The 23,941-nt window shown below is 39.9% G+C and overlaps 2 protein-coding genes across 3 annotated transcripts in view; both read left to right on the top strand.

Moving 5' to 3' along the window:
• The window catches only part of LOC144001263 (serine protease HTRA1A-like), a 35,014-nt gene extending 34,928 nt beyond the window's left edge, over positions 1–86 (top strand). The window contains exon 9 of the mRNA XM_077495442.1: positions 1–86. This exon is cut by the window's left edge and continues 566 nt beyond it. The gene's annotated coding sequence lies outside the window, so the exon portion shown is untranslated.
• Positions 87–1,835: 1,749 nt separating this feature from the next.
• On the top strand, positions 1,836–23,714 carry wapla (WAPL cohesin release factor a). 2 transcript variants are annotated; one of them, XM_077495620.1, is made up of 21 exons: positions 1,836–2,113; positions 3,248–3,341; positions 3,690–4,065; positions 5,421–6,105; positions 7,033–7,352; positions 8,876–9,006; positions 10,764–10,859; positions 11,465–11,638; positions 14,531–14,667; positions 15,555–15,666; positions 15,759–15,989; positions 16,092–16,203; positions 17,543–17,640; positions 17,758–17,834; positions 17,908–18,089; positions 18,836–18,951; positions 19,058–19,282; positions 19,362–19,572; positions 20,409–20,497; positions 20,598–20,693; positions 22,296–23,714. In XM_077495620.1, exons 3-21 carry the CDS (start codon positions 3,723–3,725, stop codon positions 22,359–22,361), a joined length of 3,501 nt encoding a protein of 1,166 aa, XP_077351746.1. In that variant the 5' UTR covers positions 1,836–2,113; positions 3,248–3,341; positions 3,690–3,722; the 3' UTR covers positions 22,362–23,714. The 2 variants fall into 2 exon arrangements, with proteins under 2 accessions (XP_077351746.1, XP_077351745.1); XM_077495619.1 differs by lacking the exon at positions 3,248–3,341.
• Positions 23,715–23,941: the final 227 nt, after the last annotated feature.

The following is a 23,941-nucleotide window of genomic DNA, read 5'->3' as shown; positions in this document are numbered from 1 at the left end:
TCTTTTTTTTATTGGAAAAAAAAATAAGTACTGTAGAATATTTTGTCGATTTTGTGACTTGATGGAAATAAATGGTTTCACCTTTGTTTTTGTTTTTGAAGCACTCTTTCATTTGCATTCACAAATTGTCATAAATTTTGCAAAATAAACCCCTGTAGATTTTTTTTTTAATTCCAAATTTGTAAATTGATTCATTATTATGTTACAAATAAATATTATAAATATTTTTTTCTAAATATCTAAATATATTGATAAATAAAAACACCTGATATGAACTCAAAACAAACTCAATGCAATGTAAATAAATACAAAATAAATCTACCTGGAACGAGAAAAATAAATATAATAACAGCAGAAATAAATGCATAAAATCTACTCATTAACAACCCAGTAATTATTAGAATTAAATTTAAATAAGTACAAATAAGATTAAATAAAGTTGTTGTTGGGGTTTTTTTTTGTAAAAAAAACAAAAACATACCCAGAACAATAAAATAAGTGCAAAAAGATTTACCCAGACCAGCCTAAATTAGAACAACCTAGAAATAAAATAAGAAAATATCCAGAGTAACTTAAATAACTAAAATTATATTTTATATAATTGCAATTATTACTATAAATAAAACAAATCCAGAACACCCTAAATAATGTTTCAAATAAAATAAATCCAAATGTTATGTTTTGCTTGTGCACAAATGACACTTTTTTTTTTGTAGCAATGAACTGAACTTTCTTGCCTTAGTATGAACCTACAACATGTTTAATTATTTATGTGATATTCTGTTTGATTTCATTTAATTTATTATGTTGTTTTTTTTTTGTTTTTTTTTCTCATGCAAGTGCACAAACGTGCTGGTTTAAATTCAAAATTTACGGCCTCGCTAGTCGCCTAGCTTGGTGTGCATTTTGGGCGAGGGGCTTTGCAACAAAAGAGCTCAACAAAAGCTACCGTCAAACCCAACTCCACATTTTTCGCTGACCACACACATTTGGATGGCCTTCCCATCACCGCTACGGACTGTATTCCTTTCCCTCCACATGGAAAAATACTTTATAGATGTTTGACGTAGCCCACAGGCATGTGTTATAATCTGAAGTATTTAAAATATTTGTGTTTCCAAAGGGTCAAAGGTAACATTTTGGTGGAAAAGAGACACCAGGATGATGATTAACTGTTTTTGCTGCCATTGCATGGTTGAAACGTTAACTGCAAGCAAAAGTTAAGAAAACAACAACAGTAATATAATAATACAATTTATTTGATATGACACAAGCACATTAAGTATGTAAAAATGTTCCAACTCAAAGTCCATATTCTAATGCACTATTTTCTCTCACAATTCAGCATACTAGTAAAACGACTAGGACACACTAGTAGAATAGCTTTACTACTAGTAACACTTTTCCACTACTAGTATACAATTTAATCACAGGCCTTCTTGTAAACTACTGTGGTTTATTACAAAGCTACTAGGCCCAACTAGTAGGCATGTGTTGCGAACTAGTAGTAACCTCCTGCCTACAGGTAGAGTAGTACTCTAGTGCAGCATAGCAGGTTAAAAATAAAAACGTGCGAAACTTGTACTTTCTGTACTATACAACATAAAAAATATATACTTTGAACGAGTGACAGAATCGCTTTATCAGCTAAAATGCACTCAAATGGCAATCAACGCAGCTACCTTTTTTTACGGTCTTTTAGCGCCCTCTATCGTGTATTTATGGGATGAATTTTCCTTACAGCCAATCAGATTCTACTTCACTGCATCACAAGGGAATATCCGCGCGGCTGATTGGCTACCTCTAGTGTCGGAAGCCCCGCATAACATGTCGGTTGTGGCTGGGCACAGCGAGCGAGGAGGGGAGGGGATGTTTCAATGGCGGCCAGTGGCGCTCCAAAATGCGAAAGTCGGGATTATCCACTGGATTTAGAGCGCGTTTGAACACGCGATCTTAGTTTGTTCTCTCACCGGCGGTTCCCCGGGAGCGATTACCGCTCGAGGGACGCGTTTCTGGAGTTGTTTCCACTCCGCGAGGCGGACTTTGCGCGCTTGGTTTGGGAAATCAGGCCTAGCCGGCTGGCTAACAAACAAGCCTTCGCCGGAGTTGAAAGGTAACGTAGAGTACTTGCCAAACTCATTTTTTTAAATATTATTTTTTTTTGCTGCCTAAACTCATGTCTGTGTTTTGCTCTATTTACAAGCCTCGCTACATTTCGAACGTTAAATTCCCGCTGTTTTCGTGCGATCAGTTAGGAAATGTAAACTAGCTGTTAGCACGCAAGGCTAACAGCTATCGGCTAACTTTATGTGAACTTTACAACCCGATGGCCCGCACGTTAGCATTGCCGCATTGTTAGCCGGACCAAAGTTGATTTTTGTCGTCAAAACCGCATTGGGGTGATGTTGGTGTTTTAAAAGTGCGCCAAATTGACGCCTGTTTAAATGTGTCGTGCATTCGAAAATTGACGGTTAGTAGGTTAGCAGTTGGTCTAAGCTCATTTTGAACGCTGTCACTGTCAAGATAATTTGTAAGTAGGCTATTATTATTATTATTATTATTATTTAATCCAAACTGCGCCCAAGCATTGACTTGCATCAACTTCCTCAAAAATAATAGTAATACGCTTTTTTCCCCTTCCTAAGTGTGTCAATTTTTTTCTGGGTCAAATTTGTGCAGAGGTGGTACCGTTCCAATCGTTCGCTGAGATGACTCGTGTGTTTTTGTTGTTTAACATTTTCTTTAGAACAGTTGTGGCCACCTCGCCTTAGAAATTACTCACTTTGTAAGCAAAAAAAAACAGGCTTGTTTAAGATATTAGTAAATTTATGTATATATGTTTTTGGTAAATGTGAATATGTTTAAGTGCACTTGTGTATATATATAACTTGGGTTATATATTTCATTTATTATTATTATTATTATTTAATAATAGTAAATTAAAATTGTATTAATAATGAAATAAGTTTTAATATATTTAGTAAAAGGGGTAGGACTAGATAAGTTTCTAACTTCTTCCTACTCCCTTTTGAACATGTAAGTTACGATTGATTGAATGATTATTTTATTGGGATTTTCTTCTCTTTTGATTGTTGTTGTTTTGTTTTGTTTTTTTCCCCTTATCTCTGCTGTTCATCTGTTTATATGTTCAATAAATTAAGAAAAAAAAAATATATATATTTTTTTTCAGTAAAATCAGACATGCAGGCGTGTGTTGCATACTAAACAAAAGATAATCTGTCAACAGTTCTGGAGTATCTTCCGGCTTTAACTGATACGACTCCCATCATCTGCACTGTGACACACCGTCCAATGAGTTTTAAAAAAAAATTCGGCTGAAGGTGAGAAGATAATATTGCAGGAAATATTTCTGAATTCTCCCTGCTGCTTTTGTCATTGAACACAAAAGAACCAGTTCTTTGGCTGCCATACATACCTACCTGGTCACGGAACAGCTGAGCAGCCCAATTGTCAAATTGACTCTTGTTCCTTGAAAAGCAGGAAATGTTGTAGTTCTTGCAACATTCACTCGTTTTGGATGTAAATGCCCTCAAAGCAGAGTTGAAAGTTTTCACATTTTATGTTGTTTCATTTTAAATCCATTTTGGTGGTGGTTTGAGCCAAAAAGTTGAGATTTGTGTCCATGTCCCAATATTTGGACTCATGTCGACATTGTCCTTATGTTTCAGGTCACAGGTAATATGTAACATTAAGCCACCACTATGACATCCAGATTTGGTAAAACGTACAACCGCAAGGGAGGCGAGGCCAACTCCAAGTTCGAAGAAGTCTTCTCCAACAGGAAGCCCACCCTGAGCACCAAATGGGGCGAGACCACCTACAAGGCCCAGCTGGGGGCCAAAAGGCCTCACTTGAAGTCGGACGAGCCGTCCAAGAGGCCCCGGATGGAGGACAGCGACAGCGGGGACGACCCGTTTGGGTTCGACAGCGACGACGAGTCCATGAGCGTCGACGAGGGCGGCGCGACCAAGACGGCCGCCGAAAACCTCGCCGTCGTGACGACCGCCGCGCAGAGTGCGGCGAGCGCAATGGACAAAATTGCAAGTAAGTCAGTGTTTGTGTCGACTGTTTTTGTCAGCTCAATAGTGTATTACCAGTATGTCACATCGAATAATAATAGTGTATACCTTTTATGCATGGTTTTGATGCTTTATGTTTTCCTCTGTTTTAAGTGGTCGCCCTCTTTTTTTTATTTATTTATTTTTTTTCATTCTTTAAAAAAAGAAATGAAATGGTGCCGAAAGAAGTGAAACTCATATCTGCCCCTGATATAAATAAATAAAATAAAATAAATAATGATGATAATAATAACACAAAATAAATGACAATAAGCAGTCGAGATGCTTTCATGGTAACAATTGAACAAAATGATTCAAACAGCATGATGTTGTGCTATATATATATATTTTTATTTATTTATTTTTTTCTAGTAATTGAGCTTTTATACATTTTAAAAAATACAAATGGACTCAGATGATTTAGTTTCATGATCCAGATTGTTACGCAAACTGACAACTTGAGTTGAAACACATTTTTTCTGTATTTGGGTTTGGAAAAAATGTTTGTTCCTCATTATTTGTACTCACTTTACTTTTTTTTTTTTTTGCATGGTAACATTTCATGATGGGCTTTATACATTATTTTAAGGCAGTTAAACTCCATCAATTCATTGAACTTTAAAGTTTTTAGTTGTATAAATATTGGATTGGCGTGGTCTCTGTATCCACATCCAAACACAACACTAATAGCACATTTCTGTAAAAGAAAATTGGGTTTAGTGTAGGTTTTGCGGTCACACCCCCACACTTGAATGCTATAGGTCAGGTATGGAACGATCAATGAATTGTAAAACTAACAAAGTATTCCAGTTAAATTATTCTTTAACCTTGTGTAAAATGGCTACAGTTTGAATACCTTAGATTTAATGTTCTATATGCGCTTTCCATGTAAAATGTTCTTCAATAACTCTATAAACTCTATTTAATCAGTCCTTTCCATTTCTATACCTTGCATGGTCGGTGTTGCTTCAACATTTATAGTTCTGCAACTGAAAATCATAAATCTGGTTTCACTAATATTTATAGACGGTCTGTTGTAGTTGAACCACTTCATAACATTCTTAAACTCTTTTTCTATCACTTGGAATACATTATATACATTTTTCCTGGCATAAAATAAAGTGGTGTCGCCTGCAAACAAAATACATTTGAACAATTTCGAAATATTTGTAATATATCTATCCTCCATCTTGTGTCATCTATACACAACTATTAATCCATTTTTAGGGGTAATTTTGAGCTAAAGGTTTGCATCAAGGCGAGCCACCATGATAATAAAACGCTGGGAGAAACACTGCCTGTATATTGTAAACACCTTTTGTGTTACTTTTCTGTTCGCAGGCAATCCAGCTATTGAAAATAGCAAGCCGTGCTGCAAAAGTGCGCCAGAGAGCAGCCAGACGCCGGCGTCCGCGACGTCTTCGTCGAACACAGCAGCCCCTTTGGCTCACAACTCCTCAGGGACCCAGAGGACCGTCTTCACCCCTCACACGGCCATTGTGCAGTCCACCGATTTTCCAGGTGGCAGCACAGACTTCCAGACCACCTCCCTCTCGTCTAATAACGATGCGCCGCCGTCAGAAGAAAGTCCCGAGCAGGAGCCTCCTCCGGAGCCGGTGGACAACATCCCCCCTTCCCCGTTCACCCTCAGAGCCTCAAACTGCAAGAAATACCAGCCGCGCAGTCGCTCCAACAAATTATTCCCTGAAGACGACGCCGACGCCGAAGCCACTCCCGAAGTGGAAAGTGCTCCCGAGAAACCCAACAGTGCCGTTTCTGCCTCGGCAAGCAACAGCGCCGCCAACGCAAAGTCGTCGGCGGCGGCGGCCAAGCCCGCGGGCCGGGGAGGCGGGCGGGTCCGCGACTACACGGTCCTGCACCCCTCCTGCGTGTCGGTGTGCAACGTCACCATCCAGGACTCGATTGAGCGCAGCGCCGAAGAGCTGGTGATGCCGGCCACGCCCGCCGACCTTGGAGACGCGGGGCAGATGAAGAAGAAGTCGGATGTGCAGGCCAAGCCGACAAGGTGAGTGAATTGGAGGTTGGGGGATTTGCTGGATCAAGATTTCGGTGGATCTTCAAAAAATCTTACACGTTGGATTGTCTCAAATCTCCAAATGTACGACGGCGTATAGGGCCATGTATAAATATATTTTTTTAGGGGTGGGATAATATTCTGAGGGGGGAAAAAAAACGTTATAAAATGGTAAATTTCCAAGAAAAAAGAAATTAAAAGACCTCATACAAGAATATGTGTCAAATTTTTCCCATTATAATTAATGTAAATAATTTTAATCCGTTCCAAGTGTTTTTTTTGTTTTTTTTTACTATTTTACACCATAAACTGCACTGTATACTGTTTACCATAAATAGAAAAGGGTAGAAATAGACAGTTTTATTTAGATATCCTATCTAAAATGATGGGAAAAAAAACAAAATGCAAACATTTCTTTTTTAAATTCAATAGTTCTGCGCACTACTTTCCTCTTTTCTTCACCAGCTTTACAACTTGCACTTTCTTTCTTTGGACCCATGATTAGGGGCTAATACACGATGCAAAACTTAAAAAAAAAAAAGATTTGCGTAAATAACAATGAACAGGTCTGCTCCAAACGAACTTTGAGCACGAATGTACTACGGCGGAAGCATTCGAGTTAGCTCGGCTCCCGAGTGAGTCGCGTTCAGGTGCGCTCGGCTTTTTTCAGTTTGGTTGAGCGCCGAATTTTTGGACGAGTTCTGAGACATAAAATTCTCAAATGTTCTGGTTGAAAACAGATTTGGTTGAGAACAGAAGCGTTCGAAAACCGAGGTTGGACTGTACATATATTTTTACGTAGCCTTAATATGCCGTCGTACGATGAAATCACATTCTTTAAAAAAAAAAAAAAAAAAGTGTGAGTAGGAAACATGCACAAACGTGTTTATTGCAGCGAAACGTGCCCGTGTGTTGTAGATACCGAACCACTCAGGTCAAGGCCAAGAAGACCAAGGCCGAGTCGAAGCTGGAGTTCTTCGGCTTCGAGGACGAGGAGCCCAAAGAGGGCGACGAGGCCTCCGACGGCGCCGCCGCCGCCGGGGGGAAGAGCAGCTACAAGATCAAGTACTTCGGCTTCGACGACCTCAGCGACAGCGACAGCGACGACGACGCCGACGGCCCGCACGTCAAGGAGAAGAAGGCCAGGACGTCCGCGGCGGCGTTGGCCGCGCTCGGCTCCGGCGTGGACAGCCCGCACACCAGCGACTCCCAGGACAGCCAGGCCAGCAGCAACACAGGTTTGCCGACACTTCCGATTGATCGTGACGCCAATCAACTTTGCCTCGCACTTGTCATTATGGTCGCTCGTGAGTCGATCTCGGGCGACTTTGGGCGAGAAGCGTCCTCCACGCTGAACGCTCTGGTTCTCTTAGTGGGGGGGGGGGTTTGATCAAATAGCAGGCTTTATCTTAGTAGTAGTTTTGTGGTTACAATTACACAAAACTGTGAACACATGTTGGTACATAATTGACATACTTGGTCGAATAAAGTTTCAATAACAGATTAATCAAAAAATATGTACAGGTCTATAATGAATAAATAACACATTTTAAGCCCGCTTCCCACTGCAGGATGAACGTTTGCGGTGCTCGCGAGATTTGAATTTGACATCAGGGTTCGCCCCAGCTCGCAACGTTTCCTAAATGTTCTCTAACATTCAGTTGTAATGGTTCTCTAAACGGTCTTGTCGCAAGGAATTTATTTATTTATTTATTTTTAACATGAAGACCATTATTAAGACAGTTTAACTCATTAACTCCCAGGACATTTTCGCTGTTTTACAGGATTTTGGCTGATTTTGCAAGGCCCAAAGGATATTGTGTCCTATTGGTATAAAAACATGGAACCAAAAGAAAGATTTATCTCTTCTTTCATCAGGAAAAAAAAAACAATATTTATATTCTATCCATTCCCATTTTGCATCAATTAGCATTATAATATGGCTAAGTTTCATCATTACTCACAAATCTGTTTAAAATAATGGGGAAAAGAGCTTTTTGATCTCTTATACTCTGCTGCCATCTGCTGGCCGTTTTTGTAACAACCACCATTACTTCAAGAATTCTCTTCAGTTCAGAGGCTGCATCAAAGCCAAAACATATAAATACATTTTTGGGAGCATGGTAATATTTAAAATGGAACGTATTTATACGTTTTTGGGAGTAAAAGTTGTTAAAGGCGCAGTCTGCCAGTTTCACTCAGGAAAATGCACTTTTAAATACAGGATTTAAACAAACAAACTACTTCTCAATTTCCAGATCTGGGCTTTTCTTAACGTGTGGGGGTGATTTTGTCCACACCCCCAGCCTGTGTCTTGCCATTTTGTGTTTGTTTTGTAAACAGCGGGAAGTTTCTGTGGAAAGACGGCCCTCCAGCCCTCCAATACTTTTGTCATTACAACAGAGATAATTCAGCAAAAATCACACTTTTTTTTTTTTTTTTTTTTTTTCAATTATTTTTTGGGGGGAATGTTAGAATGTGTGTATTTATGTCTTGTGTTGTACTGTGTAAAAAATAAATAAGATGAAGAAAAAGATTTTTAAATGGCTAAAATTGGCCAGCAAATTAATCTGTCAGGCTGTAGTTTTTATTAGTTTAAAAAAAAAAAAAAAAAAAAAAAAGACGTCCACTTTCCGATCTATTTTTACTCCGTAGCAGACAATGTCCTCATTGTTAGTCCGCAATTGGGGCCGACGTCCCGTCGCGTCACGTGACGATGCGTTCCCGTCGCTCGCCATCATCGCTGTTGTTCCTCCCGCAGACACGTTTGACTTCTCGGACGACTCCAGTCCGGGGGCCACCGAGGGCCAAAAAGGACGCTCAGGGAAGCAAAGCGAAAAGTCCAAGGACCTCGGCGGCGGATTCAAGAAGATCTTCAGCGGGCCCAAAAAGGTCTGTGAGTCATAATGCGACATTATTCGTCGAATCGGTGAGGGCCAATGCTTTAACCCATTCCAGATGCACGATGAAGACGTGCGTTGCTAATATTACCTTATGGGCAGCCTCATCGGAATTATTCTGCTCCAGTTTGCCGTGTCGCATTCGCAGTACAGCCTGTTCATCTTTATTTTCCTCTGCATCGGCTTCGGGTTGTTTGTTTTGGTCCGTCATCTTTTATTCTGCGTGTCTGCTACGCCTCGCGCGCGCGCACTAAAACTTACTGTGCTGTTGTGTGATATAATTGCACAGCACTCTTTGTCGTTTTCAGGAAGTGCTTTGTGGTGCTCGGGGGGGGGGGGGGGGCTTTTCGCGCCGCAGACGTCTCGGGCTCGTTGACGTGCTTGTGTTGAACAATATTCATGGTTCGCTTTGTGTTAATGTACAACAATAGGGCTTATGTTGAGTGCTACAGCACAGCGCTTTCAATGAATGGCAAGTCCAGAATTTGTTTTGCAGTCTACTTTTTGTGGAACTTCTTACATTTAATGCAAGAAATGTAAATACAGTGAACGCTTTTTTTATCGGGGGTACGTGATATACCAGAGGTGTCCAAACTACGGCCCGGGGGCCATTTGTGGCCCGCGACATATGCTAAAAATGGCATTTGACTCAGTTCAAATAAAATAAAAACTAAAATGTTTGGAGATGGTCAAAGTAAGCAAGGATGGTGTAGAAAAACACAGTTGACATTAAAGGTCATTTTAGTTAACTAAAACTAACGAAAAAACTAAAACTACAAATCAAAAAACTATTTCGTTTAGGAAATGAAATAAAATCGAAAATGCAATATAAAAAACGAAAACTAACAAACTACAATTTATGTTGACAAAACTAGCTACATCTAACTATAATTATAGCAAACGTCCTTCCTTTTTAGTCTTTGGTCATTAATTTAATGCATGAGCCTTTGGGGATGATTTTAAATGTAATTTTTAGTAGATTTATTTTGATAAAAAACATAATGATGATGATTGAAAGTATGTCACACAGAAGTGACGTCATCTATCAGCAGCCAATAGAAAACCACCTTCAGATGATGTCGCTCCCATGGTGGTTTTTAAATATTGTACACAGGTAATACACATTTAAAAAAAAAAAACTAATACTGAAACTAACTAAACTAAAACTAAGCATTTATTAAAGAATTAAAACTAATAAAAACTAACGGAATCACCCCGAAAACTAATTAAAACCAACTGAATTTAAAAAACAAAACTCAAAATGAAATAAAAACTATAATAACCCTACTGCCATATTACAAATAAATTGGTTTATGTACTGTAGCATTTTTCTAAATATGCAAAAGCACAAATTAATTATTTGTAAAAAAAATTTAGGACTAAACACAATTTCTGTTCATAACATTACGTGGCCCTTGCATCCTTCTGATTTTCTGTATGTGGCCCTCAAATGAAAAAGTTTGGACATTCCTGTGATTTAAAAAAAATGTAGTGTGTGCTATGTTAAAGGATCGGTCATTGTTCAAACAAAACCAAAAAAAACCCAAACAAACAGATGTTTGCAGATGTCATATTTTGATAAAACACAGAAGAACTACATAAATCAGTGAGCAATTCCTGCTGATATGCTGAAATGAAAGGATTTGAACAATTTTAAATGAGAAGAAAAAATGGGTTGATTAATTTGATAATCAGTTATGAATGTCATGCCTTGAAGAAGTTGACCCACCACCATTTCTTGTCTTTCAGTCCCCCGCCAAAGCGGTGTACAACGCCCGACACTGGAACCAGCCGGAGCCCGAAGAGATCCCCGCGCCGCCCCTCTCTCGATCGCAAACGGCCCCGGTAAGGCGCCGCCGCTCGACAAATTGCGTTTGGCTCTCATTTTTGCCACGTCGAGCATTAATCGCGCGGCACTTTGGAGCGCCGTTACGATGATGATGATGATGACGATGATGATGATGATGATGCAGAAGAAGACGCTCGCGTCTTCGTTTTAGCGCCCAATGCGCGGCGCATTATGGAATCATGACCATTTGTTACGCAATTCCCCGTCGGCCCTCGTGCGCACGCGGCAGAATATTGTTTATTGGTCTCTCAGTAGTCAACAGTTCTGCTTTTAATTGCTCTAATTAGTCTCCTTCGCTTCAAGTGGAATTGTTTTGCCCTGGCGCTGAACCTTCATTTACAGAAATGCCGTGTTTTAATTTCCCCTCCTCCCCGCCGCGCGAGTCAATGTTTGCTCAGGGACGAGCAAATTCCACTTTGTCAACAGCCATTTTCAAAAGTTGCCCTCAACTTTGCACTACCTCATCTGTTAAAAGCACTTATTAAGGACTCGTGTGCTTAACGGACTATTCGGCTGCGTTAAATTGTCAGGACACGTCATTAAACAGATTTTGTGGCTGCCGCCTGAGTCCCGTTTCTCCTTCGTTCCTCCTCCTCCCCAGGCCGTCTTATCGAGCGGCGGAAGCGGCGGCGGCAAGGACAGCAACTCCCATAAAGATGACGGCTTGTTCAAAGCGCCGCCGCCGCCGCCCAAAGTCATTAAATCAGAGACCATCCCCACGCGACCCTACCAGGACATCGTCACGGCGCTCAAGTGCCGGAAGGAGCACAAGGAGGTGAGCTGTGACTCAAATGCGGGACTTGAGATCTTAACATTGACCAAAGATGGTGTACCTATTTGACATTTATTAACTCATTTGCTCCCAATTAGGTGTAAATATGTTTTTTTAGTGTCCCAAAGACGTATTTATACGTTTTTTTGTTGTTGTTTTTTATCCTATAGTATAGTTTGATGCAGCCTCTCAACTGCAAAGAACGGTTGCAGAAATGGTAGTTATTACACAAACGGCCAGCAGGTGGCAGCAGAGCAAAGGAGATCAACCAGGGCCATGTTGAAAAAAAGCCAAATTACTTTGTGATTTGATTTGTGAAAACTGATGAAAATTAGCTCTCTTCTAATACTAATTGCTGCAAAACGGAAACAGATAGAAACATACTTTTTTTTTTTTTTCCTGATGAAAGAAGAGACTTTAGTCTTTCTTCTTCCATGCTTTTATAGCAATAGAACACAATATTCTGTCAAAATGAGTCAAAATCCAGTAAAACAGCCGTGAGCGAACGGGATAGCTTCTGTGAAAATGGCGGCAAGCGAAAGAGTTAAAGACAAATGAGTCATAAATTAATGTGAAAACCAGTTATGTCTACTTCAATTGCAGTTGTTAACTTATTAAACACTTTGACTTGCAGTCACTATGACAACTTTACAAAATTCTAATAAACAAGCGTGGCATAAAAAAAATCAGTAAGTTATAAAACTGATTACAACAATATTGTAAACAAATCTGTGGCTTTGTCGCCTCAACTTTTCAAATTTCATGGGGAAAAAAAAAAAGACGCGTAAACGCGTGGAATGCACTTTTTAATTCTGACCTCATCGTGACACTTTATAAATAATATATCCAATATTTTTTCCTCCCAAAATTGCAGCCTTCGTGATTCAAACATTTGCATTCTAATACTTTGTATTTGATCAATTATTCAAATCCTAGAAAACGTTTTGCCAAATAAGCATTCACACGCACACTTTTGAGTCAGTATTCGAACCCAAACCTCACAAACTGTGAGGTAGACGTGCTAACCACGAGCATACCAAATTCGTGGGGTGCTTGCAAAAGACACCAATTTCATGTTCAAGTGCTCAAATTTTCAATAAATGGGCCGAGAGCAGCAACTTTTTAGACGGTGAATGCATTTTGAAAGTTAAAACGCTTCCCCTTGACACGTTGATGCCCTCTCTTTTCATGTGCCAGATTCAAATAGTGATTTTTGTCTATGCATATATTCATATCAAAAAGTCCCGCAGAAGCTTCAAAACATCAACAAATCAATTTCGCCCTAGAAGAAGAAGAAAGGAAAAAAAAAAGTGCATGAATCCTAAAAGTTTCCTGGCTTGAGTGAGCAGTCGGTGATTTTTGTTCCTTTTCAAACGTTGCCGTATCTTGTTGGTTTATGCCAGGGGTGTCAAACTCATATTAGCAAGTGGGTCGAATCGGTAAAATAATGGTATATAACTTAAAAACAATTGCTGTCAATTATACGCAGATTTTTGTGATTTATTTTATTTTTTTTTTGGACCAGTCCTAAATTACGGAGCTCAACTGTAATCTATTGCTTAAAAAAATAACACGAATGCAAATGAAACGCGGCAACACTTTGCCTGTATGAGTTCCAGAATGTGTTAAATCGACCTGTTTTGCATATACATAGTTCCCAGAATGCATTGTGAGAAGGACGTTAATACCCGTCATGTGTATTTGTGTTACCAGTAATTGAATGTGTGTCGTATTTAACACGTTTATGTTGGTCTATGATTTAAAAAAAAACAAAACAAAAAAAAAAAAACTTCACGTGCGCCGTCAGGTCCTCCGCACGGAGCCGAATAGGGATGTAACGATACCGGCAATATCGTGATATCGTGATATTAAAACTGCCGCAATATCGTCGTCGTCATGTTCACTATATTTAAAAGCTACACTTCTGTTAAAGAAAAAGTCAGGTTGATTTCCATTTGTGCAGTTCTAGCACCCTCTGGTGGCTAGTTTTTTAGTGCAGTTTAATTTTCATTAGGTATGTTTTGGCCCTTCATGTTTAAAATACACTAATTGTCAGATGAAGGGGATTGTAAAATGCTTTGAAGCGAGTCAATATGTGGAGGAACTCGATGTGAGCTACGATTAAGTGCCTCAATATTAGGGGTTGTTAAAAAAAAATCGATTCGGCGATATATCGCGATACTACATCGCGCGATTCTCGAATCGATTCAATAATCGGCAGAATCGATTTTTTTTTTTTTTTTTTTTTTTTTTTTTTTTTTTTTTAAGGATTCGCACCTTGAGCATGGAAGAATGTTATATGAACGGAACATTAAGCCTTAATTTATTTTAATGCTGTTCAAACATGAAATCATGACAGATTACAACCTCTATAAGACTGAAATTTCAGATAAATAATACATTTTCATGTAAATCTTACACTCTACAAGCTTACTGATTAGTATTTTCTAAATTTGAATGGAAAAAAAATCGCAACAATCGACTTATAAATTCGTATCGGGATTAATCGGTATCGAATCGAATCGTGACCTGTGAATCGTGATACGAATCGAATCGTCAGGTACTAGGCAATTCACACCCCTACTCAATATTAAGTCTAAGGTAGTTTATATGTATTGCTGTTACGTACAAAAGCACAATAATGTTTTTTTGTTTTTTTTTTGTTTTTTTTTTACAATATTGTGACCTTTTTTAAATATCGCCAACCTCCCCACAATATCGTAATAATTATCGTACCGTGAGCTTCATATCGTGATATTTGGATATCGTGACATCCCGAGAGCCGAACGGCTCCACACGGAGACGAGGAATAAAACGTTTCCCCGACTCGTTTGGGCCGACGCCCTTTCTTTGCCAATTAGCCGCGATGAACCTCATTTGCCTTCCTTCTCGCAGCTGTACACGGTGGTGCAGCACGTCAAGCACTTCAACGACGTGGTGGAGTTTGGAGAGAATCAAGAGTTCACCGACGACTTTGAGTACCTGGAGACGGGCTTGAAGAGCAGTCAGCCGCTCAACACCAGATGCCTTAGGTAAGCAGATCAAACGCTTATTTGGCCTTCACATTTATTTTATTTATTTATTTTTTTACCTGCTCGGGATACGTTAATGTATCCGGTTTATGTGAGTGCCAAGTAGCTCATTAAAGTGATTGAACGGTGCAAGTGCTTGTCACTTAACATTTGTCCGCGTATGAGCCAATTTCGAAAGCGACTGGCGCCTCCCGCCAAAGCTCGTAACCTCGCGTCTCGCTGCCTCGGCGCGTCTTGGAAACGCGCCGAGTGTTTTCGAAAAGGTTTTTTCCGGATTAAAATCATTTCACCGGCTCGAGAGCGAATGATGCTCGTTTTGGAACGGCACCAAAAATATACACGTCTCCCGCATGTGCTTTTTTTATGTATTGTGGTTAATATTCATGCTGCAAAGTTGAGCAAAATGTCAACAGTTGCCACTTTGCGGAATTTTGCAAGCAGATAGCAAGAAAGAAAAATGTTGCTATAAATATGCTTAGGGTGCATTTAAATAGTATTTCTATTGACTACTTTTATAGTGCCTTGCGGAAGTATTCGCCCCCTTGAACTTTTTGACCCTTTGCCACATTTCAGGCTTTAAACATAGATATTATCGTTATTATTATTATTATTATTATTATTTGTATTTATTTTTTTATAACCGAAAAGTAAGTTGTGCGATGGGCTGGTCAATTATGAAGAAAATATTAATCACAATTAATTTGGTACTAATTGAAATCACGATTACTACGTTTCATTTTTTTTTTTTTTTTTTTTTTTTTTTTTTTTTTTTTTGGTACAAAATAAGAAAATGTTTAAACATATCAAAAATATTAAGACAAATTTCTTTGAAATGGAGCAATTTCCTCAAATGGTTGATTGATGTCATTCCTCGTTGTTTGTCGCAGTATAATCAGCCTGGCCACGCGGTGCGCCATGCCCAGCTTCAGGATGCATCTGCGGGCACGAGGCAAGGTGGCGCAGGTCTTCAAAATGCTCAGCGACTCGTCGCAGCACCCGGTCAGTAGCGAGCCCGCCATGATTTTTTTTCTCCCCCGCTCGCCCGTAGCCGACCGCTGTTGACTGACGCTATTTGGCCGGCAATCCGTCAGAATCTGGCCTTGTGCACGGCGGCGCTCATGTACATCCTGAGCCGCGACCGCCTCAACATGGACCTGGACCGCGCCTGCCTGGAGCTGATGATCAAGCTGCTGGAACTGGACCAGGACTACTCGGCCGACCAGGACCAGCTCACCGCCAAGGAGGTGGCGAAGGTCAAGGAGAAGATCCGCAAGCTGTGCGAAACGGTGCACAACAAACACCTGGACCTGGAAAACATCACGGTACGTCGGAGGGCGTCGCTGGAAATGAAGCAAGTTGAATGAAGTCGAGGTCATGGGTAGATTTTTTATTTATTTTTTTTCTCTCTTTTTTTTTTTTTGTAGACGGGCCACCTTGCCATGGAGACATTGCTCTCGTTGACGTCCAAAAGAGCGGGTGATTGGTTCAAGGAAGAGCTGCGGCTCCTGGGAGGTTTGGACCACATTGTTGACAAAGGTACATAAGATGATCACGGTGTTGTACATTAGGCTTTTAATATGCATAATGGCAGTGCGAACAGGACAGAAAAAAAGCAAAAAAAAAAACATGGAATATGATATCTTCTGATTTGAAATTAGGCTTTTTCCGAATGTGGATACAAATCTGATTCTAATCAAATGTGTGCCAGTTAAATCCCATCAATTCATCAAGTAGTGCCGTCACTATTGAATATTTTTAGAATCGATTAATCTATTGATTATTCAATCAATTTTATTCATTTGAATTTTGCATTAGAGTGCATATTTTCCTCCTGATTACTGTTTATTAAAGAGATACTTTACTGATTTAGCCATTTTTGGCAATCAAACATTAATATTTTGCCTATCATAAATTTGATATTTTCATTATTTTTCATGTACAATTCGTACCTTTAAAAACACATTTTGCAACTTGCTGTCGACTGAAAATGACATCACAAGGTAACCAATCACAGCTCAGCTTGTGAATGTCACATGACCAAACCTAGAAAATAGGTGAGCTGTGATTGGTTCCCTGAGCCCTTGTGATGTCATTTTTAGTCGACCGCAAGTTGCAAAATGTGTTTTTACCTCTTTTACTGCCACTCGTTATGGGGGAAAAAAAATACAAAAAAAACAAAACAGTGCCATTTCGCCGATTACGAGCATTCATCAGATACCGTCACATTTCATTGTAATTCCATACACCAGCAGCCCATTGAAAAGATACACAATGCTGCCATCTGCTGGCCATAGTTAGGTGGTGTTTTTGATTCCACAACCCATTGACCAGGCAGCGCTGCACTTAGACGTGGTCCGTCCATAAGAAAAAAAAAAAAAAAAAAACATAGATGTCATTTCACGTTTATGGCAGCATACGTCGTGATTTTACTAATCGTTATTAAATGTTTTTGGCGGTTAAACAGCACTTGTGCCAACCTAGAAGATTCTCAAAGAGCTCAACGATTGCTGATATCGACACTCCACGTCTGACCAAACCCGCTGCAAATCTAAATGTAAGGCAAATACATAAACGATTAAATATGGCGTATCCGGCATTGGCCGAAGGAAAAAAAAAAAAAATGCTGAGGCGGCTGCTGGCCTCATGCCAAGGTTGCCCTCGTTTAAATCAGTGTGTTGAGTCCGTGCGAAAACAGCCATATTGGATATGTGTCACTTGGAACGCTGGTGAAAAAGTAGGCAGTCAAACATATCGGATAGAGGCTTGAAATTGGAAATGGGCACGTGGACCTGCAGTGTAAATCCAGTTTAGGAGCGTGAGTCAGTCGAGCCGCTAACTTGGATGTGCCAATCACGTCTCATTGTCGCTTCCGTAGTGAAAGAGTGCGTGCAAAACCTGAGCCAAGAGGACAACAAGGAGGACCTGGTGGCGTCTTTATGGGGAGCTGAAAGATGCTTGAGAGTGCTTGAAAGTGTAAGTTCTCCACCGTCACGCAACCAATTGAGTGTTTTGAATCCAGCTGATGATTGATCAGCAACATCAAATTTTAATTTTCACCTTTACAGTATCTCCTTGAACTTGAACTTTCAGGTGACCGTGCAGAATCCGGAAAACCAGGGTTACTTGATCGCCTACAAGGACTCGCAGCTCATCGTCTCCTCGGCAAGGTGAGGACGCGAAACTGCCGACGGTCGTCCGGAAGCCGCGTCATGCTTCTTCTTCTGTCTCGCGCGTCCTCAGAGCGCTGTGCTACTGCGAGGATATGATCCAGCGCTACAGCCGGGCCTTGAACAACAGCTCCTTGTCGGCGGAGTCGGGCGCCAACACGCTGCCTCACTGTAGCTTCAGCAACGTGGGCAAGGCGGTGGAGGACTGCATGAGGGCCGTCATCGGCGTGCTGCTTAACCTCACCCATGACAACGGTAACGATTCGATTGCAAGATGATATATTGTGTGGTTATGCAGAATCGCCAAACCCTTCTTTTTTTTAGAAAAATTCTGTAAATATTATACGGGTGTGAATTGCCTACCTGGCGTATCATGATTCAATTCAATACCGATTAATCCCAATACAAATCGACTAGACGAAGTGCAGTTTCTGCAGAAATTGCGTAGGAATGCCGAAAGATGAATGCTAATAGCTGAATGCTTATGAAGGAAATTGAAGCTTGTTCTTCCACATCTTCATTCAGCTTAGTGTCCCTTTTAGTTTGTCTACTTTGCTCAACTTGGCATTGCAAACACGCAGTTTAGACACTCTGATTCCCATCACTCAACTTCATAGAGTATGATTTAAAAAAAAAAAAAAAAAAAAGAAGCTGTTTTTTAGTTTGTGTTTTTTCCTTATTTAATTAAATTTTTTTAAACTACAACCCAGGGGCAGTAGACACAATGTAAACATCAAAGGCCCCAGAATTGAACCCTGTGGAACACCACATTCTGTTACACGTGAATTTATATTGCACATAATCAAACAAAACATTTTTTTTTCTTTTTTTCTTTTATTTATTTTTTTGCTCGACATAGTATGAACGGATCACAAAAAATAAAGCCTTCTTTTAAACCTATTTTTGTTGTGGGACCAGTTGACTTGTTCTAAATTTGAAAAACAAGGATTTTTTTTTTTTTATCTTCTTAGAATGTCTAAATTGTCGTGTTTTGTCTGCAGAGTGGGGAAGCACGAAGACGGGCGAGCAGGATAAGCTCATTGTCACGGCGCTAAACTGTGTTCTCCGGGTTCCGCGTTTCATCCCGCAGGAGCAACGCTTCGACGTGCGAGTACTGGTAAGACGTTTCAAATTTTTTGTAAATGGTCACTTCAGCTGACTTGGACTTTTAAAAAAATAAAAAATAAATAAATAAATCTCACCTTCTGCTTTTTGTGTTCCAGGGTCTGGGCCTGCTCATCAATTTGGTGGAGTACAGCTCCAGAAACCGCCACTACCTCGTCGACATGGAGTACACCATGGTTGACTTCTGCCTGGAGGACAGCCTGGCGCAGCCGGCCGACGCGTCGGCGGCAGAGTCGTCGGCGGCGCCGTCGAACGCGGCCGAGACTCAGGAAGACGGAGCGGAGAAGCCAGACGCCTCCGGTGCTTTGGCCGCCCTGGTGAAGGTAGAAAACGTATTCAAGCGGCGTTTCTTCAAAGTGCGGCGCACAAAGCAATCACCGCCTAAAGGAAATTCCTTCCCAGCTCTTCCTGGAGAGAGAGCGCGCCGCCATCCTGGCCGAGGCCAAAACCGACGACCTCATCAGCGAGGCGCCCAAGCCGCAGGACCAGAGCGGCGAGTGGAAGGAGACCATGGGCGAGATCCAGTGGGTGGCGGCCGAGCCCAACGACGGCCAGCCCGAACCGGACAATCCAAAGAAGGAGGACGACGACGAAGAGTTGGACCTTAACAAAGGTACGTGCTTGTCTTAAGGCCACAATTCCGCTTTTGAAAGATTTAGAGATTAAAAAAAAAAAAAACTCGCAGCCATTTTCACTGAAGCAACCCCCTTCGCTCCCATTTGTTTTCATGGATTTTGACTGATTTTGCCAGACCCACAGAATATTGTGTTCTATTGCTATAAAAACAAAAAAAAGTAAATTTCTATTTGTTACAGTTTTGCAGCAATTAGCATGAGAATATAACTATGTTTTATCATTATTCACAAATCCGCTTAGAACTGTGGGGAAATCAGCTTGTTTTAACATGGCCATGGTAGATTTCTTATACTCTGCTGCCACCTGTTGGCCATTTTTTGGAACTTTCAACAATTCCCTGCAGTAGAGAGGCAGCAAAGCCTTCTGTATGCTCTAGAATAAAAAAAAATAAAATAAAATAAAGAAACGTATAAATATGTCTTTGGGACACTTAGAACGTAACATTTCAACAAGTTTAGAGCTGGAGTTTTTTTTTTTTTTTGTGGTTTTAAATTTTGATGCCAATACTTTCCCTTTTCAGTAGAAAAAAAATAAACCAATTTCAGTCTGTTTTTGTGTGTACACCTTCTTAAAGTTAAAAAAAAAAAGTCAGCCATCCACCCGTTTTTGACAGCAAACATTTCTCTTGTTGCCGAAATATTCCACTAATGACTTATTTCCATTCCTGCAAGTTGACACCCGCGAAAAGGTCAGGCCAAGAACGATTGTAGAACCGCTCGATATCATCGTTTCAAAACGCTTTGTGTGGAATTTCGGATAAAGTGCTGCGGCTGGTAAACAATTTTTCTTCTTCTTATTATTATTTTTGTGTAGCTTTGCAGCATGCCGGTAAGCACATGGAGGACAGCATTGTGGCCTCCTACACGGCTCTGCTGCTGGGATGCCTCTGCCAAGGCAGCCAGGTACACGCGCAAACACCATTTGTTTGCGTTTGTCTTCTCGTATACAAAATAACGACGTCAAGAGAATAACGTTGCTTTTGCCCTCGCTGGTGTCCGGCAGGTGAACGTGACTACTGTAAGGCGGCACCTCCCCAAAGGAGACTTCTCCATCATGACGGAGATGCTCAAGAAGTTCCTGAGCTTCATGAACCTCACTGTGAGTACCCGCGTTGCCGTCGTCGTCGTCGTCGGGCTCGCTTTTTGATTTTTAGCAATTAAATTGGGTCTTTTTTTTTTTTCTTTTTTTTTCCAGCGGCTTCTGAAGTGCAAAAGCACATTTTACTGCCGTCACTAATTCACGGCCTATTTTTAGATAAGTTAGTCAAATATGAAACAAATGATGCTCAAGAAGTCGTCATAAAGCAAGGTTGAGAACAGTGAGCAAAAATATTACAGTATTAAAATTACCATCTTTTTCTTTAAAATAATTGTGTAAATATATTTTATTTTTCATAAAAATATACCATTTTTGATACATAAACGTGTACCATGTTAAGTTGAAATAAATGTCATTATTTGTTTTTATAAGTCAAAGTGTCCCGTCACTTGTGAGCTATTTTTAGAACAGTCTCACGGGCAACTTATGTTGTCCTTGGAGCTAACGAGTACTCGCTGGCACTATTTATTTATTTATGTATTTATTTATTTATTTCTATGCACATTAATCAACAGCAAGAATGCTTCCCTGTTTGCAACGTCTCGTCTTGCTCCCTCCCTCCCTCCCTCCTTCTCCGTGCGTAGCTGCTCGCCCCTCCCATCTCTGCTCCAATTAACAACAGAGGAAGCTTTTTAAGCCGCCAATCATATTGTGCCCTGCTTAGACGTTTTCTCAGCTCATTATCAGTGAAAGGGACAGCTTTAGTGTTGATTGAAACCGATAATTGTCCCATGCCAAATATATATTTATATATATTAGGGGTGTCAAAATTAGTGCGTTACTTTTGAGTTAATTGAAAGCTCCTTTAATCAAACTAATTTTTTTAACGCACGATAAATGACTGCCCCTTTACTTGGAAAGCCTGTACTGGGGGAATTCCAGTTAAAAAAAATTAGTAGCAATAAATTGTAAAAAATAATGCATATATCTGTGGAGATTGGGGTTAATTTGTATTTTACTATTTTAAAAATGTGCAGAATTTCACAAGATTAGATAGCTCTTATTATGAAAAGAAAAATGCACTGATCTGTCACCATCTTACAAAAGCAATTATACCATCTATTGGGAGAAAGTTAACCTCAACACAAATTAATATAACACTTGTTTTTTACAGTACAGTACGCGTTTTTAATTTTATGAATTATGAAATTACTGCAGCAATATTTCTTTCTTTATTTTTTTTATTTTATCTATATTTCTCTACATTTTTTCCCACTTTTATGTTAACAAAAGTATGAAAACTGAGGAAACAATGAGTGTACATTTAGATATAAAATGTGTGATTAATCATGAGTTAACTATTATAAGTTGTGCGATTAATTACTTAATATATTGTCGCTGCTATGTGAAAAAACACTTATATCCAGTTTCTTCCCCATTTTTGTTTATTTTTAGGTTTTTGTGATGTCTGTATTCAGTTTCATCCCAAAAACATAAAAAAAATGGACAGAGCAAAAGCAGTGATAATATGTAAATACAAAAACAAAACCAGATGTACAACTCTCCAAAAAAAGATGATTGAATACATCGTACATTTTCAAGTGGAAGGATTGGACGCACAACTCCTTCCTGACTGTCTGCGTTGTGGTTTGTGTCCGCCAGTGTGCGGTGGGCACCACGGGCCAGAAGTCCATCTCGCGGGTCATCGACTATCTGGAGCACTGCTAACAGCGGACGCCGAGACGTAACGCGCCCGAGGAACCGCGGCGGCGGGTCGCCTCTGGCCACAACGGCGGGACGGACGGACGGACGGACGGAGGGGGCGTGCCCGGCAAGTGGCGCACCAATTGAACCAAAGCCAGCGCTCGCCTGTCCACACTCGCCCAATGTCGAGGAGTGTGAAATATCCCGGATGGTTCCCGTTTTTATTTTATTTTATTTGTATTTGTTTTAATGTTCTCAATCTTCCACGTCAAAAGCCAAGAGTGAACTCGCTGAGCAGCATGACGAAGAAACAATCGCGTTCATGCATGTCGCAGCGACGTACGTCTCTCAAGTTTGCAGTTTGAATGTCAAGAATCGTGTTTTGGAATTTAGGTTCTCGCGTTGCTCTTTTTATTTAGTTTTGAGGGGCTTTTATTTGTATTTTAGGAATTCTGAATGGGCTTTTAATGAAATCTTAGGACAATTTTTGGAGTGACAATGGCTCGATCCGGACCTGTTTTTTGCGCGCTTTTTTTTTTTTAGCTTATTTAAATCCAACAACGCAGTACAATAGTGTCACAATGAATTTTAACCTTGCAGATGTGAATTACTGTCTGCATTTTAAAAAATAATAATAATTGTAATCATATTTTTATTTAATTTAATTCTCTTTTTTTTTATTTTTTTTTATTGTAGCATCTAAAAAAATGTTGTCATGTCATTGGACAGCACAGTGGCTGGACATACTGTCGGCAGGATGGACTCCGAAATGGGCTCGCACGTTTACTTGTTGGGAACATCGTTCTCCATGAAACCAGCTAATCATAGTTCCAGCTCAAATATGTGACCTTTTATCTCAAATTTGATCTGCAAAGTATGAATTTGTGCACTTGTGAATAGCATATTTGCCTCGCAGTTCCAAAAATTTGAATCGACATTCATCAAAAGACCGTTGCTTGTTGTATAATTTAAGGAAGTAACATTTGTATTAAAAATGTGGTTTCCGTATGTCCAGCCACGAGCTTCGCCCCACCCCACACAAATATTTATATCCCCCCCCCCACATGTGTATTCATTCTAGCCATGCCCGTCTCGGCCTCCGGGCCTGCAGCCCTCAGTGATGAACTTTTGATTTTTGCAAAAATGTCTGCTCTGTATGGAATTGTAGAATGTAAATACTGATGTACATAAGCAATTGATAGACATTGACAAAGATGCTTAGACTACTTTTTTGCCCCCCCTCCCCCTTCTACCTCCTCTCTTCCCTCCCCACCTACCTGGAAGCTGATGACGATATTTTTATTTTATACAATATTTCTGTCATTTTGAAAAAAAAAAAAAAAAAAGGAGTGAGGAAAAAATAAAATGTTTGTACCCGTTTCTGTGTAAATAATTCCGGGAAAAGTAAAAGTAAAAAAAAAAATCACATTCGCATTGTTTCATTTCCATGCTACTTATAATACTCATTAACCAATTAGCGCGAAGCTATACTTGCTATTCATGCTAGCATATGCTTTAAGTTAACATTAACGTTAACATTGTGCCTTGACATACGAGTGACCTGATTTATTTATTATTTTTATTATTTATTTTTTATTTATTTT

Source organism: Festucalex cinctus, chromosome 14 (assembly GCF_051991245.1).
Source record: "Festucalex cinctus isolate MCC-2025b chromosome 14, RoL_Fcin_1.0, whole genome shotgun sequence".
Lineage (NCBI taxonomy): Eukaryota > Metazoa > Chordata > Actinopteri > Syngnathiformes > Syngnathidae > Festucalex > Festucalex cinctus.
The sequence above is the reverse complement of the archived record's forward strand: the minus strand, read 5'-3'. Positions and strand labels throughout refer to the sequence as shown.